The 24,007-nt window shown below is 38.6% G+C and overlaps 2 protein-coding genes across 6 annotated transcripts in view; one reads left to right on the top strand and one right to left on the bottom strand.

Annotated features, from left to right (window-relative positions):
- The first annotated feature begins 5,531 nt into the window (after positions 1–5,531).
- On the top strand, positions 5,532–9,961 carry RPS6 (ribosomal protein S6). The gene is made up of 6 exons (XM_027616653.1): positions 5,532–5,661; positions 6,187–6,318; positions 6,974–7,184; positions 7,385–7,531; positions 9,579–9,736; positions 9,825–9,961. Exons 1-6 carry the CDS (start codon positions 5,656–5,658, stop codon positions 9,918–9,920), a joined length of 750 nt encoding a protein of 249 aa, XP_027472454.1. The 5' UTR covers positions 5,532–5,655; the 3' UTR covers positions 9,921–9,961.
- Positions 9,962–10,119: 158 nt separating this feature from the next.
- DENND4C (DENN domain containing 4C) overlaps positions 10,120–24,007 on the bottom strand; it is a 135,611-nt gene continuing 121,723 nt past the window's right edge. For 4 of the 5 annotated variants that reach the window (XM_027616650.2, XM_027616648.2, XM_027616649.2 and 1 more), the window contains 3 exons: positions 15,415–15,565; positions 13,766–13,830; positions 10,120–13,578 (listed from right to left, as the gene is read on the bottom strand). In XM_027616650.2, coding sequence (XP_027472451.2) covers positions 13,442–13,578; positions 13,766–13,830; positions 15,415–15,565 — 353 coding nt within the window. In that variant the 3' untranslated portion in view covers positions 10,120–13,441. Of the gene's footprint in view, positions 13,579–13,765; positions 13,831–15,414; positions 15,566–24,007 lie in introns of those variants that run through there. The other variant, XR_003523847.2, reaches the window with a different exon arrangement.

Raw genomic sequence — 24,007 nt, forward strand, 5'->3', positions numbered from 1 at the left:
ATTCTTTTTTTTACTGCAATGTACCATGTTTTCTTAATTCTAAGACTCACATTCCTTTCTAGTTCAGCATTTCAACATCAAAACCAGTCTTAAATCAGTGCCAAGTGATTTTACCAGCCACAAGGCTGAGAGGTAAGTTGTGACCATTCTCTCCCGGACAGTTCCCTATTCATTTGCTTCTTAATGCAACTGAAGTACTTGAAAGAGCAGTGTCATGAAGTTCAATTTTGCATACTTTGGATCGCCATTTGTTGTTGACCATATTCTTAAAATTATTGTGATGCAGTATTGAAACAAAAGGTTGCCATGTATGCAAAAGATTGCATGTCACACACCAGACAGTGCAATTAAATATAGAAACAGCCAAGCCTCTTGGGAGCGATGACAAATTTCAGGGCAAAGGTTAGTGTGAGCCATTTATGCATCAGGAAGTACACAAGCGCTAGACGTTTATCACTGAAAAGCTTTCAGTTGACTTCCAAGAGAAGCTTTTATAATCCCAGCTTTACTATTGAGGAAAAAAAAAAAAGACCAAATAGAAAACAGAGTTGGAATCCCAGCTATTGTTTCTATTCCTCAAAAGTTTTCAGGTGATTCTAAAACTGACAAGACTACATACACAGGATGTCTGCTTTCAACGCTGCTAGTTGACATTGTACTGGAAGGTCTTGGCAGAGCAATTAGGAATGAATGAATGAATAGCACTCAAACTGAAAAGAAAGAGGTAAAACTATCTCTATTCACAGATGACATGATCATAAATAGAAGATGCCAAAGACTCCACAAGAAAACTAATAAATTCAGCAGTCTTGGGAAATAAGATGAATGCACAAAAATCAGTTATGTTTCTACACACCAGCAATGAACAATCTGAAAAGGAAATTTAAGAAAATAATCCCAAAGAATAAAATACCTACGAATAAAATTAATCAAGGAGGTAAAAGACTTGCAAGCTGAAAACCACAAAACATCGCTGAAATAAATTTAAGAAGACCTAAATGAATAGAAAGACATTGTGTGTTATGAATTGGAAAACTCAATGTTGTAAAGATGGTAAAACTGATCCATAGATTAAATGTAATCTCTCTCAAAATTCCAAGGGGGCATATTTTGTATAAACAGGCATAAAATTCATATGGAATTATAAGGCATCCCAAAGAGCTAAGACAATCTTGAAAAGAACCACCAAATCAAGGACTCAGACTTCCTGAATTCTGAAACTTACTACAAAGCTACAAATCAAAACAGCAGGATACTAGCATAAGGATGGACATACAGACCAATGGAATAGAATTGAGAGTCCAGACTCATAAACTCATACATTTATGGCCATCTGATTTTCAACAAGGGTGCTAAGATCATTCAGTGAAGGAAAGAATAGTCTCATTAAAAAATGGTGGTGGAACAGCTGGATATCTACATGTGAAAGAATAAAGTTGGATTCACTACCTCACACCATATTAACAAGTTAACTCAAAATGGACCAACAACCTAAATATAAGAACTCAAGCCATACCGTTCTTGAAAGAAAACACAGGGCTCCTGGGTGGCTCAGGTGATACTTACCTGCCTTCCGCTTAGGTCATAATTCCAGGGTCCTGGAATACAGCCTCATGTCAGGCTCCCTACTCATTGGGGACTCTGCTTCTTCCTCTGCTTCTGCCCCTCCTCCCTACTCATGCTCTCTCTCTCTCAAATAAGTAAAAATCTTAAAAAAAAAAATATAGGGGTAAATCATCTTGACTTTGGATTTGGCAATGGATTTGTCTTGGATATAACACCAAAAGCATGATCATAGAGGAAAAAAAAAGATAAATTGGACTTCATTAAAATTAAAAAACTCTTGTACATCAAAAGACATTATCAAGAAAGTGGAGATACCTACAGAATGGGAGAAAATATTTGCACATCATATATCTAAGAAAGGTGTAATATTGAATATGCAAAGAACTCTTACAACTCAACAAGACATGCTAATTCAAAATGAGTAAGCAAGCAACCCTTGTATACTACTAATGAGATTATAAAATGGTGTGACCGTTCTGAAAAATAGTACAGAGTTTCCTCAAAAAATTAAAAATAGTTGCGCCCAGGTGGCTCAGTCGGTTAAGCTTCTGCCTTCAGCTCAGGTCATGATCTTGGGGTCCTGGGATCGAGCCAGCATGGGACTCCCTGCTCAGTGGGGAGTCTGCTTCTCCCTGTCCCTCCCCCACCTCGATTGTGCTCTCTGTCTGAAATAAATAAAAATCTTAAAAAAAATTAAAAACAGAACTGCTATATGATCTAGCAATCCCACTTCTGGGTATATATCCAAAAGAATTGAAAGCAGGGGCTTAAGCAGGTATATGCACATATATGTTCATAGCAGCATTATTCACACATTGGTGGTTCAGTGGTAGAATTCTCACCTGCCATAGCAGTATTATCCATAGCAGCTAAGCGGTGGAAGTAACCCAAATACTCATCAACAGATGAATGAACAAAATGTGGTATATAGATACAAAGGAATATTCCTCAGCTTTAAAAAGGAAGGCTTCTACATGCTACAAGAATGAATTTTGAAGACGTGTTTTTTTTTAAATATTTTATTTATTTATTTATCAGAGAAAGAGAGAGAGCACAAGCAGGGGGAGCAACAGAGGGAGAGGGAGAAGCAGGCTCCCCGCTGAGCAGGGAGCCCGATAGGGGACTCAGTCCCGGGACCCTGGGATCATGCCCTGAGCCGAAGGCAGACGCTTAACCAACTGAGCCACCCAGGCGTCCCTGAAGACATTGTTAAGTGAAATAAGCAATCACAAAAAGATACGATTCCATATCTATGATTCCATTTCTATGAATCTGACTACTTGAGATACTTTATATAAACAAAGTAGAATGGTGGTTACCAGGGGTGGGGTGGGGAGGAGGAGGAGTTGTTTAATGGTTATAGAGTTCCAGTTTTGCAAGATGAAAAAGTTTTGAGGATCTGTTTCACAACAATGTGATTATATACATATTTCTAAAGGTTTATTTATTTGAAAGAGACAAAGAGCTCACATGAGCAAGTGGGAGAGGGAGAGAAAGAGAGAGAATCTTAAGTAGGCTCCACACTCAGCACAAAGACCAACGTGCGAGGCTCGATCTCACAACCCTAAGATCATGACCGGAGCTGAAATCAAGAGTCAGACGCTTAAGCAACTGAGCCACCCAGGTGCCCCTGCGATTATATTTAACACTACTGAGCTGTATACTTAGAAGTGATTAAGATGGTAAATTTTGTTTTTTACCACAATAAAAAAATACATAAAAAGAAGAAAAATCTGAGTAGTCCTGGATTTTACTTTGTCTCACATTAACTCACTATTACTACTACTTCAGTGAAAACAATTAGAGCTAAAAAACATAATTGGGCAAAGTACTTGAATAGTTTCCTATTTTTCCAAGGAAGATATACAAAAGGCCAACAGGTAAATGAAAAGATGCTTACCATCGTTCCTGATTAGGGAAATGCAAATCAAAACCACAATGAGGTACCACTTCACACCCACTAGGATGGATATAATAAAAAAAAGAAAATAACAAAATAACAAGTGTGGCTAGGATGTGGAGAAATGGAAACACTCATTGCTGGTGGGAATGTAAAATGGCTCAGTAGCTGTGAAAACAGTTTGGCAGTTCTTCCAGTAGTTAAACACAGAATACGACCCAGTGATTCCACTTTTAGGTATATACCCCAAAGAATTAAACAGGGACTCAAATGCACTAGCGCTACTCACCAGTTAAAAGTTGGAAATGGCCCAAATGTCCATCAGTGGATGAATGAATGAATAAACAAATTATATTCTATACATATAGTGGAATATCATTCAATCATAAAAAGGAATGAAGTATTGATAAATGCTACAATGTGGATGAACTTCAAAAACGTAAGCTAAACATGAAGGTCACATATTGTATAATTCCATTACAGAAGATGTAAATCCATAGGGACAGAACTCAGACTGTGGTTGCCACTGGGTGCAGGAAAAGGGGAATGGGGAGCAACTGTTCAATGGGGACACGATTTCCTTTTGGAACTACATAGAGGTGGTGGATGCACAACGTTGTCAATGTACTAAACGCCAATGACTTGTTTACCTAAAAATGATTAATTTTGTTATATCAATTTCACCTTGTTACCAAAAACTTCCACAGGTTTTGAATGTGTCATTTCACCAACATTCTATACATTAATACTAGATGATCAAACAGGATTTAGTAGACTTTAAATTTTGAATGTGAAACAGGCCTAAACTCAAATCTTTGTGACACTGAAGTGGAAGATGGGATGTAATCATCTTGGAAGGTAAATTACTGTTTACATGAAATGCAGGAGTTTTTATTTCGTGAAAAAAAATATTGAGTAAATAAGAGACAATAAACGTTCCTTCCTTCAGAATACTGAGTGTGGGCTTCAGAGTTAGACCACCTGGGTTCCCATTCTTGTCTTCCCAGGCATGTTCTGGAGGACTATCAAATGCACTTTCTCATGTCTTGTGTACTATTAAGAGTTGCATCACTGCGGATTCAAGATTTACTATAATACATTCACTTATTCTCCCTCTACTGGCTGGTTCCATACTACCACACTGTAATAGGCTAATACCTATCAGAGCTGGGGTTGTGATAATTTAACAAATATTTACTGAGTGCTTATTTTTTATGTGCCATGCACTTTGCTGTGTCCTAAGTGCTCCATAGTGAAGTTTAGACAGGATTTATCATTTATCATTTAGAAGAGGGCATAGACCATAAACATACCATTTATGTATCATTAAGTATGAGAAAGGAAAACAGTGCTCTACCAGAGATAAAATGTGGGATACTATTTTATTTTAGGCAGCGTGGACAGCAAAGGCTTTTCTTGGGACCTCTAATCTGAACGACCTACATGATATTGACAAATGACAACAGGTGTATTTGTGGAGTTTGAGGTCAGGGACAGGAGACTGGAAAGTATTTAACTGCTATGGGAAATGGTGCATTTCCAGCAAGAGCGATGTAATTTTGCGTTGTAAAAAGATCCAGAGGCAAGACACAAACCAGGGAGACCATTTAGGACGCACGGATGGTGGCCCGGAGTTAGGGTAATTGTGGTTATTGGCCTGAGCGAAAGGGAAGGTGTTATTCTGGGACAGAACGACGATGACGGCAGAGCAGTTAGAGGACAGGCAGAAAAACAAATCACGGCTTTCACGGCGTCCTGCTGCGAACAGCCGGAACGAGAGCAGGGCAAGCTTCTGAACTAAAAAGAACTAAAAATCTTCAGACGGTGTATAAGGTACAGGAGAGGGCAAGAGAACTGAACTCCGGTCCTGCCCTTCTATGGTACCAGCAAAGGCAGAGTGATCTGGACCAACTCCACCCTGGCTCTGGACAGTGCGGGACACACGAACCGCCCGAGGATCCGACCTTCCGAAACAAGCTTGCGCGGCGTAACGGGTTACTCACGGCCCGCCGAGCCTACCTCTCTATGCTAATTAGCCCCGGCTCCGGAAGTACCGCCCACCGGCGCTCACTTCCGCTATCCCAGCCGTCCGCTTATCTCGCGAGAACTAGAAGTGCCTATGAGACGTGGGCTAAGCGGAAGTCGGGCCTCTTTTTCGTGGCGCCTCGGAGGCGGTAGGCTGCTTCAGGATGAAGGTAGGAAGTGGTGGAGGCTTCTGAAATGGACTGGGGGGAAGGTGGGCCGAGCCCCAGAGCACCGCATTGTCACAGTCCTACCTCTCCAGAGTCCTAGCTCTAGGTGGAGAAGGGTCTGAGGCGGGAGAAAGCTTGCCGCTCTCGGGTCCAGGGGTCCTTGGGAGAGCGGATGGCGAGCGATTACAGCTGGAGGCGCGGCGGGCGGGGAGCGCCATGTTGGCGTCCTCACGCCCAGCCCGGCAGATGTGGCCCTGCTGCCCAGTTGGCGGCCCGCGGGTCGGGCTCTTTGCTCTGACAAGCTGAAAGGCTGCGGAGGGCCCTTCGTCCCCGGGGTCCTTCCGCGAGGCTTGACGAAAACTTAGCCCGATTATTAGTGCGGTGCTTGTGCGTTACTATGCGTACACATGCTTTAACCAAACCGACATGTCAAGGTATCTGCTCCTCGTCTGGGGGTTACATAAAAGGCTTTCTGGTGGTTCTGCGGTTTTCTAAAGCTCTTCTCCCCCCCCCCACTTTAATTCTTAGCTGAACATCTCTTTCCCAGCTACTGGCTGCCAGAAACTCATTGAAGTAGACGATGAACGCAAACTTCGTACCTTTTATGAGAAGCGTATGGCCACAGAAGTTGCTGCTGATGCTCTGGGTGAAGAATGGAAGGTTGGTTACTGAATCAAATTGTATTTAGCTGTTGAAGAAATAGTCAACGCTATTGGTAATTGGTGTATGTAGCGGAGTAGGAACTACTCCGGGTTCTGTCTTCTGACCTTGCTTGGGTTACTTCCACATGTCTCTTGAGAGCTATCACCTTGCAGGGTTCTGTGTACATCAAAGGGGAAAATAAAGTTCTTTTAAGGGGCGCCTGGGTGGCTCAGTCATTAAGCATCTCCTTCGGCTCAGGTCATGATCCCAGGGCCCTGGGATCGAGCCCCACATCAGGCTCCTTGCTCCACGGGAGGCCTGCTTCTCCCTCTCCCACTCCCCCCTGCTTGTGTTCCCTCTCTCGCTGTGTCTCTCTCTGTCAAATAAATAAAATCTTTAAAAAAGTTCTTTAAAAAGTGCTAACAAGGGTTGTTCTGTTTGGTAGCTTGTTTGTACTTTGGTTTCTTAACAATCTTTCCCTCGCTGGAACTGTTAAATCTAGTAAAACATAGGTTAGAAATAGGACTTGAAAGGAATTTGCTAATCTTGGCAAATTGAAGATATAGACAAAATTTAGTAACCAGAGAAAACTGTAAATTTCAAATTGTTTTAGTACACTTCCTAGGATTTAAGGGCTATAATCCTTTATTTTACAACGTGTCGTACTTTGCAGGGTTATGTGGTCCGAATCAGTGGTGGCAATGACAAACAGGGCTTCCCCATGAAGCAGGGTGTCTTGACCCATGGTCGTGTCCGCCTGCTGCTGAGTAAGGGGCATTCCTGCTATAGACCAAGGCGGACTGGAGAGAGAAAGCGCAAATCCGTTCGGGGTTGCATTGTGGATGCCAATCTCAGCGTTCTCAACTTGGTCATTGTAAAAAAAGGTGAGGTTTACTTGTGTTCTTGAGTTGTTTGTTTACATTGATTTAAAGGCTGATTACCCAAATGCTTTTTCATTTTCACTTGCAGTATCCACAATTTGACCATTGGACTTGTTTCTTTAGCAATGCATAAATAGTAATTAACGGTTCTTGTTTGTAAAAAAGTTGTGGAATTAAAAGGTCTGATCACTTTGTTCTTTTAGGGGAGAAGGATATTCCTGGACTCACTGATACTACTGTGCCTCGTCGCCTGGGGCCCAAAAGAGCCAGCAGAATCCGCAAACTTTTCAATCTCTCTAAAGAAGATGATGTCCGCCAGTATGTTGTGAGAAAGCCCCTAAACAAAGAAGGTAGGGGAAATTACGCAATTTAGGGTTTGCTTAATTTTATTTGTCTGTAGCATCTTGTGCACATATTAGAAAGTCCACCTATTATGTATTTAGCAGGAGTTTTAAGTATTTTAGGAAAATACTGGGAAGAGGGTCAAGATGGGCCCTTGTTACTAATCCTTGTATCTGATGCTTCTCTAGAGTATTACAATTTTACTTGAAATTTTCCCTGAGCTACTCATGTATGCTTATCTGGAGATAACTTAGCAGACCTAAAGCTCATTACTTTGGGTTAGGAGTTCGGAAAATGATAGAAAATTCTGGGACTGTGGTTGAACGTGCTGACTTCCCATCCACTTTTGCTCTCTTTACATATTAGAGCTTCTGTTTGTTTACAGACGAAGTAATGCTTTCATCAACTGAAGTTGCCGTTAAGTCCAGGCCCTCATTTCTTAATCTGAGATGTGGATAGCAGTAGTAGGAGTTGTGGACATAAGAACAAAAGTACCTTATTCAAAATCCTAGGAACGGGTGTTTGGGGTTTTGGAGTTTTAATATTTTGAGATGGTATATAGTAGATAATGTGGTTTGTTAGGGAACATGACCCATCACTGGTGAGGCAGCAGTGTTCTGTGACATGGCTATTTCTTAGTAAAGTGTATGAATATTTATTTCCATTATGTGGAGTAAAGAGCATGTCCGTTCAGGTTGGGTTTTCCTGACAAATGTGAAAAAAACTGATTGGGTTTTGGCGCTGGTGTCTTAAAAACCTAAAACCTACACCTGGCATATAGCGAGTGCTCATGGGTCACTCCAAACATCTGAACCACCTATGTGCGAGGTACTATTTTAAGTGTCGGTGATATAGTATAAAAGGACAAGTTACTCTCCTGTGGTTTACACTTAAAAAAAAAAAAAAAAAAAAAAACGGCAGGGGCACCTGGGTGGCTCAGTCGATTAAGTGTCTGCCTTCAGCTCAGGTCATGATCCCAGTGTCCTGGGATCGAGCCCCACAGCAGGCTCCTTGCTCTGCAGGGAGCGCGCTTCTCCCTCTCCTCCCTGCTTGTACTCTGTCCTCCTCTGTCTCTCAAATAAAATCTTTTTTAAAAAAAGAGAAAGAAATGGCAGATACATGGCAATTGGCCAACATCAACACCACTGGCAGTATCAGTGTAGTAAGTGTTCTGGTTAACAGGTGTTTATAGCATGGGTTCTTATATCTTTATAATTAAGGTGTTTGACTTTTCGCAAAAGCTGAGCAATTACTTAGTTCTAGAATATTTGAGCTATTTGTTACTTTCACCAGGTGTCTACAAACTCAAATGATTACATCTAAAGAGACATCTGCTCCAAAGCAGATCTATAATCCATAGGATTTGGGACTTACAGAGCACACAGGCTAAGTGAAAGATACTCTGAACACTGCTGCACATTTTGATGTTAATGGTTTTGTTCCCCCAGGTTGGCAGGATCTGCCTTGGCAAATACCAGATGCAAGCGTAAATGGGATTTCACAGCGTGGTTAGGGTAGTGGTGCAGATAGAGCTTCGTTTTCATAGATCAGTTACACAGGCACAGTTAATACAGTTTTAAACTAATGCTCCTGTGTCTTAAGAGTACAAAATATACCCTACAAAGACAATATAACTGTGGAAGGGAAATCAAAGTTGAGTAGAGAAAAGCTTAGGGTATGACTTCCCCCCAAGCAGAGTAGCCTAAATTTACATACAGTCTTGAAGTTGACATCCACTTTAGTGGTGTAGTTTAATGAGCCATTTGAGGATTAAATGTGCTAATCAGGAAAACACTGGCACCTAGTAGACAAAGTTAATCTCTTCGCTTTTCAGAAGGACTTACCAGTTTCTATTTTGAGAATATTTAGCCCATCTTGGCTTTCTGTTGACAGGGTAGGAAGTCTATTTTTATACAGTAGTTTAGATTTGACTTAAAAGGCCTCATACAGGTAAGTTTTCCTACAGTAGTCCTGTTAGTAATGTTTTTAAAATGTAGATCCTAATGAACACGGGTATTCTTGAGAAGTGTTTGAATCATTAATCTGAATTTTCAGGGAAGAAACCTAGAACCAAAGCGCCTAAGATTCAGCGTCTTGTTACTCCACGAGTCCTCCAGCACAAACGGCGGCGTATTGCTTTGAAGAAGCAGCGCACTAAGAAAAATAAGGAAGAGGCTGCAGAATATGCTAAACTTTTGGCCAAGAGAATGAAGGTAAGTCAAGAAGACTGGGGGTGGGAAATCAGGCCGGACTTTGGATTTTTAAGCCAGACAATCTGTAACTGCTTTTTTGTTTTTTTAGGAGGCCAAAGAAAAACGCCAGGAACAGATTGCCAAGAGACGGAGGCTGTCTTCTCTGAGAGCCTCTACCTCTAAGTCTGAGTCCAGTCAAAAATGAGATTTTCTATGAGTGACAAATAAATACGATCAGACATCAAATCCCCTTTATTGACTTCTCATTGATGACAAAACATAGATAAATGGAGAGAAGACTGAGATAAGGGACTCTCGTATATAGCAGTATGGTGGTGTATTAAGTGTTCTAGAGATACTTGAAAGTGATACCTTCAAGGTGAGAGGCAGAGGCCGCACCGGAACAGTGGGAGAGATGGCCAGTACGGGGTTTCTTTGAGAGGGGCGGTGGCTCCGGAAGGGCTCTGTGCAGACCTGTCTTTCAGCAAAGGGCGCGGGACGGCTGGGGGTACAAGGATAGGGCGATGCACCTCTTCGTGCACTTTATTTTGAGGAATACAGTTTTAAAGATCATACACAATACATGAAAAGTGCCCTGAAGATGGACATTTGTCATAGGTAAAAAAGACACCTTGTTAAAAGCATAGTTAACATAACATTTTAAAACCGTTCACAAAAGCTTTCAAAACCAGTGCAAATTGTATGAACAAAAGCTTTTCAACTCTAGTGAATTGTTCCTCGTGCACGTTATGGTTTCACACTGTGCCTTTAAGAAACACTTGGATTGATGAGGGATGCACAAAGTATACCGTTTTCTAATGTAGCCTGTCCAGTTTCTATAGAAACTGCAGTTAGAACTAACCTTTACAGACTAGAAGGCTCTTAAAGAGGCACATCAGGCTTTAAGGGTGAGGAAGGGGAGTTCTTTCTTTGCTGGAGTATACGTTTTAACCACAGGTGAGTCAAATTTTCAACTGCTTTAACACAGACTGAAGCTGTGCTTGCACTTAAAGGTGTGCTTATCAATCACGTGCAGATCTGACCAAAATGTAGATTGTGATTCAGAAGATTAGTGGCCCCAGAATCTACATTACTAGTAAGTTTCCAGGTAATGTCAATAATGCCAGTCCCCGGACTGGACTAGCTGAGAAGACTCTTAGACAAAAGGGAGATCCATGTTGCTCTTAATACATGGTATTAAAAAGTTACAGAACATGAAAAACTGTAATTGGCGATTGGTGTTATAGAAATTAAGATTGAACCAAAAAGGCAGAAAGGGAAAATGCAGCATTTGTAAGTGATAACGCAAAATAAAAAGGAATAAACGCTGCAGTCATAGGGGGTAACTTAAAGGCCGGAAGGCAAGTCTGGTATACAGGCCAGAGTTACCGTACTAACCAGTACCTGGTTGATTTTAATACAGCATGAGCACCACCACTATGCTTTCTTGTTTCAAGGAGTGCAGTCACTAAAGTGGACAGATAATGGCTGAGCTAGGCTGTTCGAGCTAGGCTGTTCTACCTTATTAATTCTGGCAGATTTAAGATGGAGAGCTACTTTTCAAAAAGGGATACTGGAGAGTATTTCAATGGTAAGAATGTTTAATCCTGCATTACCAGTTTGTACCAAGAATGAAGTTAAGAGCAACAACTGACTCTCCCACAATTAAGTCATTTATGCTTACATAGTTAAGTCTTAACCACGTAGGTTGCTACAATCTACAAAATGCAGCCAAAATCAAATCAGACTATCCAAAACTAGTATAAGGTAATGCTAAATATCTGGACTAATTTGAAAGATTGCAGAAGTTCTCAGGCTTTTAAGTTTCATACATTGCTACGAGTCATTCTAGACCTTTCTAAATGTATGGATAATGACTGCATATCTGGCCTGGTTTTGTTCGCAATAAATTTTTAGTGGTCCCCTTTCTGTGGTAGGTGCTAGAAAAGGCCGTTATGCACTTTTAACACAAAACAGCCCCTATTTCTAAATGAAAGCAGCAGGCTAAGGTTTACAATGTATAATGGCGGAGTTACTTAGAATGTTATAAAAAGTTACTAGAAAATGTATACTTGGGTACAGTATAACCAAATCTTAAATGTGTAAGGAGATCTTCATTACACTTATTACCAGGAAGTGCTCTGGTAAGTAATTTAGTTCAAGTTAAAGACGACTACCGAGAAGTGAAAAAACAATATTGGAACTCTAAAAATCACGAGGGTCAGAATTGTACACATTTCAGGAGACTTAAAGATGTCATGGAGACAAGCACAGCAAACAATTTCGCATTTTATTCATCCTCAAGCTTTTATGCAAGGTAATTCCAAAATTTGTTGGGGCAGTAAGTGTTAAGTACCAAGTATTAAGTTGCAAAAATATATACTCTGAGATAGTGCAAATGATCCATTTTTAAGGTAATGAGAGTTGTACATAATTTGACAAGTTCTTTCAGTAATTTCATAATAAACTGAAATCTGCATAGGTTAGATTAGCCCTGAAATGTTGAAAGACTGGTACAGTAACAATTTTTAAAAAATTACACCAGGTGGGAGATTTGTGCTGTTAACTGTACCACCTGGAAATAAATTTTTAAGAACTGATTCAGTCATCTGCATAATTACTCTAAAAGCACACATAACCATTGGTTTTTTAAACCTTGCAGAGAGTTAAGGCAAACTTAACTGTTCCTAAGGGCTGTTTTTAATGAAAGACATGATAAATGTCAGGCATGTGAGGTACATGATTTTCTTGAACCTACTGGCAAGAAGCTCAAGAAGCTTTTAACATTCTAAGACTTAATTGATCCATCCTAAAATATTTACAAATGCACAAAAAATAAGCATACAAATTAAATATATAAGAATAAAATTTCTGTGCGCAGTGCAAGTTTATCCCACAGGTTTTTAAAAGTGACCAATAGCAACAATTCATGTACCTGAACAATTTCAGGTCCAAAAAATCAACATGAGTATTTTAAGCATGTTCCAATTTTGTAAATTATGAGGGTGATTTAATTGCATTTAAACTATGTGATTGGCTCATTTATTCCAATCTTAAAAGCTGTTGCAAATTAACATAGTATTGGGAGGAGGATGAAAACATCTTGGATATTCAAGATAAAATCCACTAAGAAAGAGAATACATAATATGGATTAAGAAATAGAGGCAAGGCTGTCATCAGACTTTAAGGTAATTTTGATTAATAGTTGCAGACCCCTTTCAGAAAATTGTATTGCAACACGCAGTCTAAGAATTTTAATAAATATAATATGGCTGTACATACAAATACTACACAGCCACACATATATACACACATACACAAAGAGTTGCTCTTATAATTGAGATTTCATTTGTTTTGGGGTTAGGCAAGTTTACATTAAACTGCTATTCCCCAAGGCCAACAATTTCAAATATAAACAAAATGCCAAGAATGAATACAGTTTCGCATTATCAAACTACATATAATGAGAGATCCAAGAACAGTTCTCAAGCAGAGGCAGATGAGCCATTCAGAAGTTGCAAACCTTCAGATATTAACCCTGGGGCATTTTTATAACATTTTTACATTGCAAGATGATTGTGTACGAATTACATTTCATTACATACTGTCCCAAGAGTTAACTTCATTTCCCTTTCATCAATTGTTAGCATTTGGAACAAACCTTAAATGTTTGCCAAATGAATCTATTCCCTCAAGCTTTGTCAAAAATCTAGTGAACATCTTATTTAAATGAGAGGCGCTCCAAAACACTTCCTGCACCATTCCATACTGATACTTGGTGGAGCATCAATTTTCTGCAACTTTTCAAGAATCTCTGTAGATAGATTATTGTATGCAAGTCCATATTCATTGTCAAAAGCCTCTGAAAGACATTTTCAAAAATGCAGTTACAATTTGTTAAGTCTTAAGTTGAAAAATGGTAATTTCATGTATATCTATAAACTGCGTATCTAAAAGTAGAAATTTTTGGAAAGGTAAGGGCAGCATACCAATTACAACTTTGTAAATTACTTTAGAAAATGAAAGAACCTCCTTTAGTAATAACTTACCAATGTCAATATTCTCTCTTCCAAGAGATACTAATGATAAGAAGAGGATTTCTCGGTATAAACTCCTATAAAACAAATGTTTTTAAAGTTAATGGGCACAGAGCATAAAAATACACACATGAAGGTTTTGTAAAATGGTGAAAAATGATTATGTTCTATAGTCTAGTTAACAGTAATGTATCCATGTCTGTGTCGTGGTTTTGATATAACACTACAGTTAGAAGATGTCACCTTTAGGGGAAGTTGGGTGAAAAGTATGGTGAATTCTGTGCTACTCTTTGCAACTTACTTTGAATTTCTATTTCAAATGAAAAAGCTATGGACATAAGACTAAACACTAAATGGCTTATTTTAACTTCTATAATATTTTAACAATATAAATACAGTTGACCTTGGACAACATGGGATTGAATTTCATGGGTCCACCTGTATGTTGGTTTATTTTCCCCTATACAGCAGAGTACTGTAAAGGTATTTTCTCTAGTAACTTTATTGTAAGAACATTATTTATGTTATTGTTAGGACTTCTGGTCAACAGCTATTAAGTTTCGGGGTAGTCAAAAATTATACACAGATTATCAATTGCATGAGGAGGTCACTCAAGGGACAACTATAACAGGTAACTGTTTTAACTCTACTTTGCAATTAAAATTTGCAAAAGCAGTCTCCTCTCAATTTTTAGGGGTCTAAAACCCTTGGACACTGAAAAGTGGTGTGGTCTCTTTACTATCTAACCCAATAATAAAGGATAAACTATATTTGGTTTGTGAACATAAAAGTGTCACAAATTAAACCTTAAAAATGAGCTTCATAGCTCAGTTAAAAATAAAGGAAAGCTGAAGAAATGAACTGATTTCCGAGTACTTAACACAAAAAACATTACAGAGTAATGCTAATTCTGATAATGCTTCATATATAGCTTTGTTTAGAAGCTTCATAAGTTGTAACATATCTCTCATTTTCCTTCCTCCCTTTAAACTACAGATGCTTGAAACTAGCTGCTCTTTAGACTGTGAAGGTCATCTCTATCTCAACTGTTGAGATTACAAAAGGATCCATTCATTTTCATCATCAGTTCACGCTCTATCACTTCTGAGGTTATCTTCAAAGATGCCATGATGAAAGAAACTTGTAGAGGATCTGGAAACTGTTAGTATTTGGTAGCATTTATTATGCCACCTTTTCTGAAGTTTCCCCTGCAAAATTCACCTATATTGAGACTGGGATGAGCACTGATCGAAGCCTGTTAGCCGACAAGAGTAAGAGGATCAGGAAAGCTCCATAGCCTTTGTAATTTACTGTTTCCATTGCTTTCCTAAATTGCTTCTATTCCTAAACAGGTTTTTTTTTTTAATGTCCCACAAGAAAATAAAAGATAAGACGTGCAGGTATGACAGGGCCTGAACAAGTAGTACGTATGTATAACGTCACTGCTAACAAATTCATAGAAGGTGGCCGGTGAAGAGCAGTAATGTTTCCCAAAGACTACATTTTAGACATGAATGAATGACTTCCTAAAATTTATTCCTCCACACACAACTTTTGTAATGTTTGCTCAAGTATGAACATTTACAACTACAGATATTTTAAAAATAATACTTAAACATGAAATTATCTTGAGTGGCATGAAGCAAAAACTGGATTCTTACCTTTGTCTTTTCATGTCTGGCTTTATTAGCTGTGAAAGTAGACTGATGGGTTTAAGAACATCATTATGTTGAATACTCTGCCTGATGGTTTCTACTAAAGTGCTTGTGGCTTCTTGTTCCTCTGATAGGAGAGATAATTTCTTTTCAGAATCTAATAATAAGAACACAGTAAGAATACTCTAATTATTAAAAAAAAAAAGTTTTTTTCCCAGAGTTGTAGCATTTTCTAGTCTTTTATTCAACATCGCCTTCCCCTTACCAGTAAAATTATGTGTCAATGTGAGCAGCTAAAAAATATTTTTCCTGCTTTCTTTGGATAGGAAAGTCCTGTCCCTTTGCCTTTTCCCTGAATGCAGGGTTCCTTCTTCAGGCTGGGATGTGATAGCTTGTACTCCAGCAGCAATCTTGTGACCATGAAGCAACTGATGGAAAAGTGAGACACAACACCAGGAGCCTGGGTCGCTGATGACAGGAGGTGCCTCTCAGTCCTGGAGTGTCTATTTCACAATTTATTTATGTGAAAGAATCTTTACCTGTTTAAGCTTCTGTTACTTGCTATTAAATATAGCAGAGTATAATCCTAATTGATACAAGGGTAATTCCAGAATTAACACATTTATATGGATTTCATAAATTACAAAAGTGCTTGAGTATATATTAGGATTTAATCATGCTAACATTAAAAATACACAAAATCAGAGCGCCTGGGTGGCTCAGTTAAGCATCCAACTCTTGGTTTCGGCTCAGGCCATGATCTCAGGGTGAGATCAAGCTCCACACGGGGCTTCACGCTCAGTGTGGAGCCTGCTTAAGAGTCTCTCTCCCTCCCCCTCTACCCCTTCCCCTGTTCGTGTTCTCTCTCAAAAAAATAAAAAAAATCAAAGTGCGCTTGGCACAGAAAAAAGGGAAAACTTTCATACTGCAGGTAATTCCAGTAACCATACAATTTTATTTATACCCATATTAGCTGAGATGGGAATATGTACCCAGTAGCTCCCTAGTCAGCCTCATTTAGAGTGCCTGTCATAAAACAAGCTATCGTATTTTTTATTCAACACAGCCTCTTAATAAAGGCAACTAGTAGAACTTCATTTGTGTTCAAACAAATAACAAAGTTCTCCATTACAAGAGGAAATACTGATTGGCTGCTATGGGTTTTGTTCTAGCTCTGCTACATGATGACTTTTGGATATATTTGTTTTTTATGCTATGCTGTGATTTTAGAACCTAACCCAAATATAATCTGCAACTTCACTATTTCTCCAGTTTTTTAATTAACACTTTTATTGAGAAATAATTCCCAAACCATTCAGTTCACCCACTTAAAAGTGTATAATTCTGTGATTTTTTAGTATATTCATGAAGTTGTGCAACCATCACCACAATCGATTTTAGATTTTTATCATCCCCCAAAGAAACCTATCTATTAGCAGTCCCTCCTCTATCTCCCCAACCCTTCAGCCCTAGGCAACCACTAATTACTTTATCTCCACAGATTTGCCTATTCTGGATACTCATATAAAAGGAATCATACTTTGTGTTTTGTGACTGGCTTCTATAATATTTTTGAATTCATCCATATTGTATGTATCAGTATTCATTACTTTTATTTCTAAATATTCCATTGTATGGATGTACCCTACTTTAGCCATTCCTCAGTGGATGGCTGTTTCCATTATATGGCTATAAGAAAACTGCTAAGCACAGTGTACTAATTTTTATACATACGTATGTTTTCATTTCTCTTGAGAGTGCAATTGCTGTGTCTCGTGATAACTCTGCCATTTTGAAGACCTGTGAAACTGTTTTCCAAAGCAGCTACTTTTTATTCCACTCGGCAGTGTCTGAGAGTTCCAATTTCTCTGTATCCTCACCAACACCTGTTAGTATCTGATCCCTCCGATTATGGACTACCTAGTAACTGTGATGTGTTCTGTCGTTGTGGTTTTGCATGTTTTTGATGTCTAGTGATACTGAGCATCTTTCCACTTGCTTTTGGCCATTTGTATATTTGGAGAACTGTCTATGCAGCTCCTGCTGTGGTCTGAATGTTTGTCTCCCCAAAATTCTTCTGTTGAAAGACCTCATACCAAATATAATGGTATTAGGAGTTGAGGCCTTGGGAGGCAACATGTCATGAGGGCAGAGTCCTCATAAATGGGTTAGTGCCTGTTAAAAAAAGGAGGGGGGGTGGGGTACCAGAGTTCCCTCATCCCTTCTGCCATATGAAAGGATATAATGAGAAGTCTGCAACCTGGAAGAGGGCCCCGAATTGCCACGCTGGCAGAACTGTGAGAAATACATTTCTGTTGTTCATAAGCTACCCAGTCTGTGGTATTTTGTTATAGCAGCCAGAATGGACTAAAACAGATCCTTTGCCCATTTTTTAAATGGGTTGTCTTTTTACTGCTGAGTCGTAAGAGTTCTTTATACATTTTGAGTATAAGTCTTTTAAGTTTTATTATGTGCACATCTTTCCCCCCTTCTATGCGTTAACATTTTTTTTGATGGTTTATTTTTCAGCACAGAAGTTTTTATTTTAAGTCCAGTTTATCTACTTTTTCTTTTCTCACTTGTGCTTTTGGTGGTGTTGTATCTAAGAAGGTCTGTCCTATACAAGGTCATGAATGTTTACTATGTTTTCTTCTAAGAGTTCTTTCGCTTTTACATTTAGATCTATGATCCATTTTGAGTTCATTTTTATGTATAATAGGAGGAGGTGCTCCAACTTAGGGGTTTTTTTTTTTGTTTTTTTGAATGATGCTCCAGTTGGCCCAGCACCATTTGTTAAAAACACTACTCTTTATCCACTGAATGGTCTTGGCCCTCTTGTTGAAAGACAAATGACTATACATATGAGAGTTTATTTCTGGAAACTCAGCTCTACTCTATTGACATAGATAGATAGATTCCCTATGCCAGTATCCCACTTTCTTTTCTTTCTTTCTTTTTTTTTTTTTTTAAAGAGAAAGAGTGCAAGCAGGGAGGGGCAGAGGGAGAGGGGGAGAGAATCCCAAGCAGGCTCCACACTCCAGTGCAGACCCCGACACTGGACTCAATTTCAGGACCGTGAGATCATCTGAGCCAAAATCAAGAGTCGACCAACTAAGCCACCCAGGTACCCCAATATCCCACTTTCTTTATTCCAACTTTGTTCTTTTTCAAGATTGGGCTATTCTGGGTCCCTTAAATATCCATTCGAATTTTAGGATAGGATTGTCAATTTCTATAAAAAGCCACCCTGATTTTTGGAAGAGACTGTGTTGGATCTGTAGCTCAACTTGGAAATACTGCACTGCCATCTTAACATTGAATCTTCCAATCTATAAACATGGAATTTGTTACCATTTATTTAGGTCTTCTCTAGTTTTGTCCTTCTGCTTTATTTATTCCTATTTTATTCTTTTTTTAAGATTTTATTTTACAGACAGTGTGCAAGCGGGGGAAGGGCAGAGGGAGAGAAATCCTCGAACAGACTCCCCACTGAGCACGGAGCCGCATGTGGGGCTTGATCCCAGAACCCTGAGATCATGACCTGAGCTGAAGAAATCAAGAGCTCAACCAACTGAGCCACCCAGGCACCCCTCTATTTTACTCTTTTTAATGTTATTGTAAATGGGATTATTTTCTTGCTTTCATTTTTGGATTATTCATTGAAAGTATATGGAAATAGAGTTAATTTATTTTATTTTAATTCAGTTAGCCAGCATACAGTACATCATTAGTTTTTGGTGTAGTGTTCGATGATTCATTAGTTGTATATAACACCCAGTGCTCATCACATCACATGCCCTCCTTAATGCCCATCACCCAGTTACCCCATCCCCTCCATCCAATATCCTGCAATTTTGAAGTTATTAGTTCCATATAGTGTGTGTTCTCCTTGGAATTTTTATCTGTTAGATCACATAATCTACAAATACAGTTTTACTTCCTCCTTTCCAATTTGGATGTCTTTTATTTTCTTGCCTAATTGCACTACTGTAAGAACTTCCAGCATAATACTGAACAAAACTGAGGAAAAAAAGACATCCTTGTCTTGTTCCTGTACTTAGGGATAAAGTATTCAGTCTTTCACCATTAAGTATGATGTCAACTGTGGGTTTTCACAGATGCTCATAATTAGGCTAAAGACGTTTGTTTCCATTCCTAACCTGTTGAGTGTTTTTAACAAAGGATGACTGATTTTTGTCCTTTATTCTATTGGTATGGTATATTACATTACTTGATTTTCAAATACTAAACCAACACTGCATGTCTGGGATAAATTGCACTTAGTCATGATGTACAGTCCTTTTTCCGTACTGATGGATTCAGGCTGGTAGAATTTGTTGAAGATTTTTATATCGATATTCATACAGATTTTTAGTTTTCTTATGATGTCTTTTTTTTTTTTTCTATCTGCATAATACTGGCCTTGTCAACAAATCTCCACTATTTCCAAGAGTGTGCTCAGGCTTGAATTTCTCCACGCTCTGTTCCAGATAAAGTCATTTCCTTTGGGGAGGGTTTTAGAGCTCAATGTTCTGATGGCCTGCTTCTTCCCTTGGGCAAAATCTCTGAGCCACTGCTCTGTAGCTGGGTTTGGGCACAGTGGCCCTTCTCTTGGAATGACACTCCTGCTTTGTGAACAGGGGAATGGGCAGGGACAGTTGACTCTGGTTTTTTCAGCTTGCCTCTCCTGGCATAAAACCTCTGCCCTATGAGCAAGATGCACTGAGAACTGAGGCCCCAGTATTCTTGGCTTGCTGAAGCCGGGGTAGAAATGAATGGGTGCAGAGCAGAGGAAGTGAGCCTCCAGCTCTCCTGGAATTTAGCCTCGGCTATACAAAGCTGGGAGACTGAGAACTACTGGCAGCCTGTTTTTCCCGGAGAGATGCTGTAGCCCTTGGCTGGGAGCTGGGGGTGGGGGGTGGGAGAGAACAGAATATGGTAGCTCAAACGCCACAGAAATTTCCTGTTTTTACTGAAATTTAGTATATTTTCTTGAACAAATGTTTTATTTTTTCTATACCCTTAGACATTACTTTATAAAAATTTTTATTGTTGAGGGGAGCCTGGCTGGCTCAGTCAGTTGAGCTTATGGCTCTTGATTTTGGCTCAGGTCATGATCTCAGGGTCATGAGATCAAACGCCGCATTGGGCTCTGCAATTGGGCAACTGGCGTGGAGACTCCCCCTTAGGATTCCTTCTCTCTCTCCCTCTGTCCCTCCCTAACCCTGCTCACGCTCTCAAAAAAAAAAAAAAAAAAAAAAAAAAAATTGAAGTATAGTTGACATACAATGTTATATTAGTTTCAGGTGTGTAACACAATGATTTGGCAATTCTGTAGCTCGCCACAGTAAGTGTAAAGTCACCATGTGTCACCATAAAACATTACTGACTATATTATCTTTGCTGTAGTTCTCATCTCTGTGACTTTATTATATAACTGGAAGTTTCTCTTAATCCCCTCCACCTATTGTGTCCATTCCTCACAACCCTCCCCTCTGGCAACTACCAAGGTTGTTCTCTGTATTTAGGCCTCTGTTTCTGGTTTTTTGTTTGTTTCGGATTCCACATGTAAGTGAAACCATATAGTATTTGTCTTTCTCTAACTTATTTCACTTAGCATTAATGCCCTCAACGTCCATCCATGATATTGCAAATGGCAAGATCTTATTTTTTAATGGCTGAGTAACATTCCATTATGTAATAGTCCACACACACCTCTATCTTACCAATTCATAGCTGTTGATGGACATTTGGGTTACTTCCATATCTTGGCTACTATTAATGCTGCAGCAAACACAGGGGTGCATATTATCTTTTGAATTAGTGTTTTTGTTTTCTTTGGGCAGATACCCAGTAGTGGAGTTACTGGATCATATGGTAGTTCTAGATTTAATTTTTTGAGAAACCTCCATACCGTTTGCCACAGTGGCTGCACTAATTTACAGTCCCACCAACAGTGCACAAGGGTTCCCATTTCTCTACATCCTCACCAACACTTGTTCTACTCTTTTTGATATTAGCCATTCTGCCTGGTGTGAGGTTCATTGTGGTTCTGATTCTAATTTCCCTGATGATTAGTGATTCTGAGCACCTTTTTTGTGTCTCTTGGCCACTGAATGTCTTCTTTAGCAAAATGTCTTTTCAAGTGATCTGCCAATTTTTTAATTGGATTGTTTATTTGTTGTTGTTATGTCAGTTCTTTATATATTTTGGGTAATAACCCCTTACCAAATGTATCATTTGCAAATTTATTCTCCCATTCAGCAGACTGCCTTTTCATTTTGTTGATGGTTTCCTTTGCTGTGCAACCTCTTTTTATTTTGATGTAGTCCCAACAGTTCATTTTTGCTTTGGTTTCCCCAGCCTGAGGAGACATACCCATAAATATGTTGCTTATGCCGAAGTCCAAGAGATTACTGCCTAAGTTTTCTTTTGGAGTTTTAGATTTTAGGTATCACATTTAGGGCTTTAAATCATTTTGAGTTTATTTTCGTGTAGGGTCTAAGAAAGTGGCCCGGTTTCATGCTTTTGCCTGTAGCTATCCAATTTTCCCAGCACCATTTGTTGAAAAGACTTTTTCTCCATTATGTATCTCTTGCCTCTTTTGTTTGTAGAGTAACTGGCCATATAAGCATGGATTTATTTCTGGGCTCTGTATTCTGTTTCATTGATCTATGTAACTATTTTAGTGCCAGTACCATACTATTTTGACTGTGTAGTGTATCTTGAAATCTGGGATTGTGAACCTCCAGCTTTGTTCCTCTTTCTCAAGATTATTTTGTCTTTTTGGGATCTTTTTTAGTTCCATATAGATTTATGATAATTTGTTCTAATTCTGTGAAAAATGCTATTGGCATTTTTGATATGGGCTGCACTGAATCTGTATATTGCTTTGGGTAGTGTGGACATTTTAATGATACTAATTCTTCCAATCCACAAACATGTTATATCTTTCCATTTGTTTGTGTCATCTTCAATTTCTTTCATCACTGTTCCAGTTTTCAGAGTATAGGTCTTTTACCTACTTTGTTAAATGTATTCCTTGGTATTTTATCCTTTTTGGTACAATTGTAAATAGAAATGTTTTAATTTCTCTTCCTGCTACACTGTTTTTAGTGTATAGAAATGCTATCAATTTCTGGCTATTACTTACATAAATTTACTGAATTTTAATAGTTTTTGGGTGAAGTCTTGCAGGTTTTCTACATATAATATTGTGTCATCTTCAAATAGTAAAAGTTTTACTTGCTCCTTTCAAATCTGAGTATCTTCTATTTCTTGTCTGACTGCTGTGGCTAGGATTTCCAGTACTATGGTGAATAAAGGTGGTAAGAGTAGACATCTTTGTCTTGTTCCTGACCTTAGAGGAAAAGTTTTCAGTTTTCACCACTGAGTATAATGTTAGCTGTGAGTTTTTCATATATGGTTTTTATTATGTTGAGGTATGTTCCCTCTAAACCTACTTTGTTGAGATTTTTTTTATCATGATTGGATGTTCTACCTTGTCAAATGCTTTTTTCAGCACCTAATGAGATGATCATCACGTGGTTTTTATCCTTCCTCTTATTAATCACATTAATTCATTTGGGAATATAGAACCATTGTTGCATCCCTGGAATAAATCTTACTTGATCATGGTAAATGATCCTCTTAACAGATTGTTGAATTTGGTTTGCTAATATTTTATTAAGGATTTCTGCATTTATGTTCATCAGGGATATTGGCCAGTAGTTTTCTTTTTGGTAGTGTCTTTATCTGGTTTTGGTATCAGGGTAATGCTGGCCTTGTAGAATGAATCTGGAAGTTTTCCTTCCTCCTGTATTTTTTGGAATAGCTTAAAAAGACCAGGTATTAACTCTTAAATGTTTGAAAGAATTCACATGTGAAGCCATCTGGTCCTGGATTTTTGCTTGTTGGGAGTTTTTTGATTACTGATTCAACTGCATTACTAGTAGTAATCACTCTGCTCAGATTTTCTATTTCTTTCTCATTCAGTTTTGGAAGACTGTGTTTCTAGGAATTTACCCATTTCTTCTAGGTCCAATTTGCTGGCATATAATTTTTCACAGTATTATTATAATCCTCTGTATTTCTGTGGTGTTAGTTATTTCTCCTCTTTCATTTCTGATCTGAGACCTTTTTTTCTTAATGAGTCTGGCTAAAGGTTTATCAATTTTGTTTACCTTTTCAAGAAACCAGCTCTTGGTTTCACTGATCTTTTCTATTTTTTGTCTCTCATTTATTTCCATTCTAATCTTTATTATTTCCTTCCTTTTAACTTTGAGCTTTGTTCTTTTTCTAGTTCCTTTAGATATTAGTAGTTTGAGATTTTTGTGGTCTTTTGACATAGGCCTGTGGCGCTGTAAACTTCCCTCTTAAAACTGCTTTTGCTGCATCCCAAAGACTTTGGACTATTGTGTTTCCATTTTCATTTACCTCCATGTATTTTTTTTAATTTCCTTCATCGACCCATTGCTTGTTTAAGAGCATGTTGGTTAGCTTCCATCTGTTTGTTTTTTCCAGTATTTTCCTTGTAATTGATTTCCAGTTTCACACTGTTGTGGTCAGGAAAGATGCATGATAGGATTTCAGTCTTCTT

This window comes from Zalophus californianus, chromosome 13 (assembly GCF_009762305.2).
Source record: "Zalophus californianus isolate mZalCal1 chromosome 13, mZalCal1.pri.v2, whole genome shotgun sequence".
Taxonomy (NCBI): domain Eukaryota; kingdom Metazoa; phylum Chordata; class Mammalia; order Carnivora; family Otariidae; genus Zalophus; species Zalophus californianus.

What these genes read in the sequence shown, in the direction of transcription:
- RPS6 (XM_027616653.1), top strand. An exon ending in CTCTGGGTGAAGAATGGAAG is followed by an intron (nt 6,319 to 6,973) that starts GTTGGTTACTGA and finishes CGTACTTTGCAG; the next exon opens with GGTTATGTGGTCCGAATCAG. An exon ending in AAAGCCCCTAAACAAAGAAG is followed by an intron (nt 7,532 to 9,578) that starts GTAGGGGAAATT and finishes CTGAATTTTCAG; the next exon opens with GGAAGAAACCTAGAACCAAA.